Genomic DNA, 9184 nt, shown 5'->3' with positions numbered 1-9184 from the left:
AGATTTAATATCAGGGTTTCCTTTTGAAAACTACCTAAAAAAAATTAAAAGAATGGTTAGAAAACCTAGTTCACCACTGCAGCAAGTTATACGCAGAATTTCAGAACTTGATTCAGCAAGTTTAAAGGATGAGGAAACTTGGAATACCCACAAAAAATTTAAAATGCTGCACTCAGATGGACCTGTTCCACAAGGATTCACAGGAGTAGTCTCCCAATTTAAGGAACTGTCAATAGATGGGTTTGTAATCAACACATCAGAGAGGGACAGATGTATCAAGATGAAAAATAAGATACTATTGGTTCAGAATATAATTGTCTTTGAGGGTGAGGAATACATTGTCTGCAAAGAGTATAGACACATTGCATAGTTTTTTGACTATCCCATTGACTCCACAGAATTGGGAATTTGTTTTATGTCAGATCTAACACCAAATCTGATGAGCTTAAAGTTAGATACCAATGTGCAGAAGTGTGTCCGGTTGCCTTTGGAGGTTGGCTTTGTTGTCATTCCACTTCTTCATGCAGACCCATCCTAAATTTCAGTCATAGAGTGGTGTTTGGTAAATTTGATAAATTATAGATAAGCTTTTTTTTTTATCTTGAGGATAAAATTTTCATAATTTATGTGCAGATCAGCATCAAATTTAGACAGTGTCATTGTCCAGCCTGCCTTCACTTATTTCTGTTGGTATGTATAGCATATTTATACTTCTAATATCTTGGGTCTGGAACATGTATTAATGAGGACTTTTATGTGCACTTAAACTATCATTCATCAGCATTTAGGATTATCATAAAAAAAACTGACTTATAATTATGTTAAATTGTTTAACATTAAAAAAAAGCAAAACTTACTGTTCATACTCTAATGTTACTAATGCTAGTAACTTTGTGCCTCTTTCTCTTCTAGGCCATGTTTTACATTGTAGAATTTATAGAAACCCAAGAGGTTGAAGTAGTGCCAGCACTGTGGGTTAAAGATGAAATATGTCAGTGGCCAGCTCAATATACACCTGATAATTTAGGAAAGGCCATACGAAGTGAGGAGCAGCCTGGACACATGTGGGACACATATCATGTTCGAATTTTATATACAGCTGGTATGCCCACCACATATTATTTACCAATAGGCTTCACTGTTTTGACAAATCATAATCTAATGATATTTCTTTACAGCAACCTACAAAGCCGCCAGTTTAAAACTTCCTCAAGCAGAAACCCACACTGATCTTCAAACAGCAGAGGAAGAAGATGCAGATGAAAATCCAAAGAAAAAGAGAAAAAGGCTGTAAGTATTAAATGTATTGACTTTTTTTGTGCAGTCATAAAGCCAGAAAAAGTTATTAAATGCTACAAAGAAGTACTGAAGACTTTCAGAAAAGTGAGAACAATGTCTGCAGCCTTCCATCAACATGGGTTGGACTGAGAAACTATTGCATCCACTGCTTCAATTGCAGATCCTGGTTTTTACCAAGAGATCAAAATAATAATAATAATAATAAAAAAATCTAACAAGAAACACTTCTTGATTTTTAATTTTTTTTTAACATCATTCAGAATGTGCAATGCAATGATGTCTACCACTTAAAAGCAAAAAAAAAAAAAAAAAAAATGTAGAAATGAAACAAAATAATGACCTTCTACCCTTGCAGTAAAGCTATAATTTAGGTTTAGCTGATGCTTAATGTCTGATGTTTGCTTGTTTAAACTAAAACTTTGCTTGCTTGTGCAAAGTTGTCTTCTTCAGTGTTCTTTACTGTTTGTGAGTAGTGTTTCTAACTGTCACCTTGAAAGATAATCATCAAAAGAAAAAAGGAAATTTTTAACAATTTTTTAAGACTTTTTTTTATGGTTGATCATAAAGATTATGCAGTCAAATAGTAATAAATTGTAAAATACATCAAACATGAAACATACACATTAATTCCTGTTGTTTTGAAGATAAGAACATTTCACACATACAGTACGTGTATAAGGAATTGAATCTTGTCTTTAAACCTCTTCCTGTGTATTTGAAGTTTTGCACTTCTGAGGTGTAAATGACTCCAGAGACTCATGAATTTCATTGAAACTCATTTTCTGTGGTCTCAGGAGATTCTGAGAAATTTAAGAGTCTCAATACTATATCTTTTCTTTTAAAGGTATTTATTCAGACTTTCAATAGCTTCCTGCTTTGAGTATGTTCTCCATTCATCTGGTATCTCAGCATAACCCTCAAATGTTTTTTTGTAGTATTTTTCCAAATCTTTCTGGAATCTGCACACAAACCACTTCCAGTAGGGCAGTTCAGAGAGATCAGGGGTGATGCTCCAGTCTGCATAAACTCCTCCTGCTCTTCTGTAATCTCTCCATGGGACTTTATCATCTGAGTCATTTGGATAAAAATATAGAATGTTGCTTGCTACTGCTGATGTGCAGATATTAGTAGACAAGTTAGATGTATATATTCCATTCAGACCAATACTACGATGGAAAGGAACACTGTGATCTCCATCATGGTTTTCTATGGTGTTGGTGCAGATTGCTCCACAGAATGGACACTGAACCCAACAGCACTGACAGAAGTGATCGTTCAGAAGCTCATCTGGTCTGAAGTTATAGTCTAGCTTTACTGGAAAAGTTTCTGTGTTAAAACTATTGCTGATATCAGATATTACAGCATGAAGTTTGTTCTTCAGAACATCTTCTAAGAGGTTGAAATCTTCAACATCATCATGTTTGACTCCACTGAGGTCTTTTTCAGAGAAGATCAGCTCATCTGAGAGCTGCTGTGTGAAACTCTTCAACCACAAACCAACATCTCCACTGTTGACTTGAACATGTTCAGTAGATTCATGAGCTGCTTTCATGATCTTCTGCTGTAGAAGTGTAATGTTCTCCTTCATCTTGGGTAAAACACTGAGACTGAACTTATCAGTGATGTACCGACTGACTTCATCTCTGATGAAACTCTTGAAGTGATCTTTAGGATTATGAATGTACTTCATGTATTTGTCGAAATCCTCCTCTTCTGCCAGTCTCTTCAGGATGTGTTTCTCCAGATTTGATCTGTTTCCATTCAGTGATTCACAGTTTGTTCTCATTTCATCCGTCAGATCTCTGGCAGTCTTCTTGTAGACACTATGCTCGATGAGCTCTTTAAGTTTCTGAGATGATCTCCCCAAAAATGGAAGCGACTGTTGCTCCATGACAGTATGTCTGGAAAATACTATAGTACTCTTCTCTCTTCTTATCAACACATATTACACTATCAAACATATCCAATAAAACAAATCAATGAACAATTATCATCTGGTTTGCTTTTTTACAAATGGAAAGAACTAAATCGATTAAGAATTCATCTTTGAACTCATATTTCACTGGTTCTTCCTGAAGTTCTGTTACTCTCTTATTGATATAATCTATGAGTTTTTTAGTGCAGCTCATGTTGTAGCCCATCTTTGTAATGTTAAATGACTGAATCATTATGTCTGTCTGCTGGTCAACATCTGAGACTAATGATCTAATTTGACCCTCATTCTCTGGAGACAAAGTTTGAGCATATCCAAAATATTTTCTGATTCTTCTCCAAGCACCATTTACAGTCCCGTTAAACCCCTTTTTTGTGGACTTTTTGAAAATAACATAATCAAAAAAACCTGACACAGTGAAAAACCCGATGAAAGTGAAAAAAAGTGACGTGACATTCAGCCAAGTATGGTGACCCATACTCAGAATTTGTGCTCTGCATTTAACCCATCCGAAGTGCACACACACAGAGCAGTGAACACACACACACACACTGTGAACACACACCCGGAGCAGTGGGCAGCCATTTATGCTGCGGCGCCCGGGGAGCAGTTGGGGTTCAGTGCCTTGCTCAAGGGCACCTAAGTCGTGGTATTGAGGGTGGAGAGAGCGCTGTACATTCACTCCCCCCACCCACAATTCCTGCCGGCCCGAGACTCGAACTCACAACCCTTCGATTGGGAGTCCGACTCTCTAACCATTAGGCCACGACTTCAGTGAAAATGTTGATGTCCTCTTTAATGTGGTCAGCAGGGAGATGCCCCTCATAGATGTCACTGAGGATTTTTATCACATCTCTCATTATGTCAATGTCATTGATTGGAGGCCTCTCTGAGATAATCTCATCTACAGTCTGCGCCCAAGACAAATCAAACTCTTTCTTCAGTGTTTCTTCATCATTTGCTTTGAGTTTTAAGGCAAGTTCTTTGCTCTTTTCATAGAGAGTGTTTTCATGATCCGTTCTCTTAGCTTCAGTCGTTTTCTTCAGTGTTTCTGCATTATTTGCTTTGTCTTTGAGTTTTAAGGCAAGTATTTTGTTGTTTTCACGGAGAGTGTTTTCATGATGTGTCCTATGAGTATCAAGAATCCCGTTTAATTTCCTTTTTGTTTCTTTCACAATGTTTTCTTGAAGCTCTTTGATTTTAGTTTCAAATGATGTTTTCCACTGAAACAATATATCTTTATCTTTGTCTTTCTCAAAGAATTCAGACATTGACTTTTCTACTTCTTCACTTGTCTTCTTCAGTTCTCTTTGAAGATCAGTTTCCTCAACTTCATGAACTGCTTCATTTTTTATTTTGTTGTGTAGTTTGCTCTCTGTTTCCATTATGGCACTGCGAAGACTCCAGGACCACTTGCTGTATTTTGTCTCTAGTTTCCTGTAGGCTGAAATCTCCAGAGAATTTCTGAAGCTGAAGACGAATCGTTCATTTTTGATAGCCTCCCAGAGATCTTTAATACAATCTTTTAGGTGTCTCACCATCATTCCATATGATTTTGAGGCATGAGAGAGAATAATTTTCTTTAGTTCTTGAATATTATCGCAGTAGTTTGGGTTTGGTGGTGCCATTGGTGGGCTGCCCTCCCAGAGATGAGCGAAATACTTTACATCATTCTGAACATCAAATCTAATGACATCACTGAAACATTTTGCATCAAAGACTTCATCCTTAGCAACAATTTTTGTCATCTCGTCCAGTTTCTGCTGCAGTCGTCTCCTTCCCTCCATGTTTCTCTCTCCAGCTGTGACGTCTGAGATGTTCTGATGAACAAACACACAGCTGGGATTCAGTCTGACCTTCTTCATCCTCATGAAGGCCTGAACAACAATCTGAAGAATCTCCTTCATCTCAGAAGGGTTTTCTCCAAAGATGTTGATCAATGTCAGATTTGCAATACCTACAACAAATGTGGCCAGTTCATTGTCATGATGACTTGTTGATCTTCCAGCCAGTTCTAGAGCATGAAGACCTTCAGTATCAACAACCAGAATATAGTCAAAGTTCATCTGTGGTTTCATCTCGTCTGACACTCTGAGCAGCTGCATGAAAGCTCCTCTGGTGCACCTGCCAGCACTGACGGCAAACTGGAGTCCAAACATGGCGTTCAGCATGGTGGATTTCCCAGAGCTCTGAATCCCTAAAACGGACAGCACAAAGACTCTCTGGTCTCCCAGTTTCTGGACGAGTTGATCTAGAACAGCAGAGATCCAGATCACAGCAACATGAGCAGCATCTCCATCCATCAGCTCCAGTGGAAACCCAGAGATCATCAACTCAGCTGCAAGACTCGGGAGAGAAGAGAAGTGAACCTGCAGGTCTTTCTTGTTCTTCTTCACATATGAACATGATTCATAGATCTGACCGATCTCCCTCATGATGTGCTCCAAACCAAAAGCTGCAGCTTGAAGATCCTGAGATATTCTCTCAAGTTCAGTTTGTTTTAGTGTCAGTTCTTCTGGTTCATACTTCTCTTTTAGTTTTAAAACCGTTGACCACGTTTCATAATATTTGTGATGAAGAACAAACAAATCAGCTGATGTATATTCATACAGGAGTATTCCGAACCATTTAATGAAAAACATCTTATGTCCAGTATCTGAGTTAATTTCTTTAATGAAGAACTTTATAAATTCGCTGATATCAGTTTTATGCTGCATCTCACGGGTATTCTTCATCTCCTTTTGTTTTCTGCTGATGTCTGTTTCTAGTTCATTTCCTTGAGCTTGATGTAGTTCTTTGTTCTTCTGACTCCACTGATGCCACAGTTTCCCCTGATGAGGCAGAAATGATTCTTTGATTTCCGTCAGATCTTTCTTCTCCAGTAAACTCATCATCTGCTGTGCTGCTTCTCTTCCTCTCATGCAGACATCATCATCTTCCTCATCTACTCTGATGTCTGAGTGTTTGGACACATCTTCAAGTCTGAAAGTGGAAGATGATTCTGAGAGACAATCTTTTATTGCTCTTCTGAGTTCATCAGATATTTCTGACTGATTTCTGTCTTTCAGACCAATCCGGTATTTTTTCTTCAACACAGTTACAGCAGATCCATCCTCAGTAAAAAGACAAATGAGTGGCTTTGAGCCCTTATAGAGTTCTTGAAGTTTTGCCATGCTTCTGTCATTCTTCTGAAGTTGTGGTAGAAGGACAACATTGACTGAGCTCATTTCAGTGAGGATCTGCAGCTGTTTCTCATGGTCTCCTGCATCACCATGTAGATTACAGAATGCAACACACTCAGTGAATTTATCTGTGTTTTTCCCAGAAGGGCAGAACCAGGCGATCTCCACCACTCCATCCATCAGGACTCTGGTTCTGCTGCTGCATTGGCAGTTCCTGTGGAAGAACGTGTCATGTTTCTCATTGATCAGACTGTTCATCAGCTGAGACTTGGATGAAGACACAGAGCCAAACCTGAAGAAAAACACCATTGGAATTTTTGCCTTGTAGATGGGCTGGGTTTGACTGATGATTTCATTGTTGAGGTTTCTCATCGTCCAGCTCTTGTTGATTTGTCTGAATGTCCAGAGAGGAAACTCAATCTGTTGTGTGCATGGATCAGGAATAAGCAGAGGCAGAGCGTACTGACACTGGGACAGTTTAGTGACCAAAAGAAACATAATAAAACTAACACAACAACCAAATCCAAACATCAAAAAAACCATCTCCTTCATTCTCTAACATTTTGATTTTAAACCATAATACACTAACCCTAAATTGTGAAAAAAATCATCAGACTCAGCCACTTCTTTAAATGAATCATAGCTGGCTTGACCATTGTAAACCTCCTCATTGTTGTCTTTAGTTTTAATATATCTTGCTCTGTAGTCCATTATCAGTAATTTTTGTATGAAAGTCTGAATCAGCTGTTCTTCAGCACAAGACTCATGGGAGTGTAATGACTGTGCAGTTAACTGAAGAACATCTGCAGCTCTCAGTTTATTGTGATGTCTGTCTTTCAGAAGTCTGTGAAATAGATTCTCTGTTTTATTCAACAGTTCCTGATGTAGGTGTTGATCTGTACTAACTCCTGATGTTCCACAGTGCTTGCTCTCTGCCTGTTGAAGAAATACATATTTCATTAACTTTGATTATTTTGTTTTGGTCTTAAACAATTAAATGGTAATATCATTTTACATATTACAATTATAGCATTTAGCGGATTTCTCTTAAATCTCTCCATCACACTGACTGATGCTGTTCTGTGACTAAATAAATATACTGTGGATGTTGTGGATCACTCAATTAATTTATGGTTTGTGAGTGTTTGTTCAACCCATTTGTTTTTTATCAGCCTTAGGGGATTTTGAGATCAAGTTTTTTGGGGGGTTGTTGCTTGTTAGGGGTTCAAGGTGATCATGCAGACCAAAGTGTAAGTCATAGAGACTTTTTTGCAAAACCTACTAGGAAAAAAAAACTCTGGGGTCTTATTAGCAAAATTTGCAGTTCCATTGTTGGTCGGAACAGGATGCAAAAACTTTTGAAGTGGGTGGTGCTATTTTTGCGAAAATGTCTATAACTCTTGAATGGAATGAGATATTTTCACCAAACTCAGAAAAGGGGCGCAGCAGGATTTTATCTGTTGGTATGCACAGAGATTTTGTACTTTTTCTTTTTTGTAATGAAGGCATCTCTAGATACATAAATGATTTTGCAGGCTGCTGGCTGGATGGGGTCTTTTGCTGACTTGAAACAGCCAATGTGGTGGAGCACTTTGGCAAGAAGTGTCACAGTACCTGCGAAGTCTTCTGTGCCGCTATGAAATGCTCAGCAAACCCATCTACGGTTGGACTGAACAGTCCTTTGGGTAAGACTGGCGAGTCGAGGAAGGTGACCTTGTCAGCGTCGCTGATCTCCATTAAATTCAGCCAAAGGTTGTGTTCCAACACCACCAAGTTGGTCATGGTCTTGCCGATCCCCTGCGCAGTTGCCTTGGTAGCATGTAAAGTGAGGTTTGTTGCTCTGCGTAGCTCCTTGAAGGCATCAGCTTCCCAGCCAGACTGCCACATCCTGGTGAGCTCCTGGTGAACTAAGGAATGGATTGGGCCAATAATGGGAGGATTATTGACGGCATCCACTCAGGTACCACTCAAGGAGGCCGAAGGCAAGCCCTTCTGGAGCCAACCAACTGAGACCTAGATCCTCCACAGCCTTCATGTGCACGCATATCAGCTCACTGTCCATGCTCAGTGTCCGGCACTGTTAATGACAGAGTCATCACTGACAATTTCCTCCTTTAGATGCACCAAAAGAAACCAGGCCGCACCCAGCAGATGAGGGGCGTTGATCCTCACATGTGAAGCACAGGAGCGAGTCAAGCTGAGGAAAGGAGAGTGAAGCATGCGGCCTCTGAGCTGACATGGGTTCACTCAAGCCCTGAGAGAAAACCCTACTGCTCCTCCGTTTCTTTCTCTTGGGAGAGCGGAGAGGACCGCCTTTGTGGAAGAAGGTGATCTGCGAGCGGAGAAGGAGTGAGACTCATACCCTTGCAGCGAGAGCACGATCCCCTAGCGAGTGCAACCTCTGTTTAGGCACTGCCCAGATAGGCAACGCACACGCTGTGCCCATCTGTTTCATGCAGAACATCCCTGCATGAGCCACACTTATGGCTAGATATTTGCAACAGTGTTGCTGGAATTTGCTCAGAAATTTGCTCTTTGAAAGCCGGATGGCCGTAGCGGAAGGCTTACTCTGCAGGGGCTCTTCGATGGCGGCAAGCAGCAGGCTGAGCTTTTTTCTTTGGCTTCGGCTTCTTGGTCGAGAGTCAGCAAAGAGATGGCCTTGTTGCTGAAGGAGAAGATTCTGATGAAATGGTGCCATGCCACCTTATATAGCCTTTTGAGCGCCATTGGTTTGTGTAGCTACAATTCAGTTCAAGTTTATTTGTATAGC

The 9184-nt window shown here is 39.7% G+C and overlaps 1 protein-coding gene across 1 annotated transcript; it reads right to left on the bottom strand.

Annotated features, from left to right (window-relative positions):
* Positions 1-3990: 3990 nt before the first annotated feature.
* On the bottom strand, positions 3991-6799 carry LOC109061254 (interferon-induced very large GTPase 1-like). The gene has a single exon (XM_042715467.1). The coding sequence runs from the start codon at positions 6784-6786 to the stop codon at positions 3991-3993; it is 2796 nt and encodes a 931-aa protein (XP_042571401.1). The 5' UTR covers positions 6787-6799.
* Positions 6800-9184: the final 2385 nt, after the last annotated feature.

The sequence above is a fragment of the Cyprinus carpio genome, chromosome A3 (assembly GCF_018340385.1).
Source record: "Cyprinus carpio isolate SPL01 chromosome A3, ASM1834038v1, whole genome shotgun sequence".
In the NCBI taxonomy this organism is placed as follows: Eukaryota; Metazoa; Chordata; class Actinopteri; order Cypriniformes; family Cyprinidae; genus Cyprinus; species Cyprinus carpio.
The sequence above is the reverse complement of the archived record's forward strand: the minus strand, read 5'-3'. Positions and strand labels throughout refer to the sequence as shown.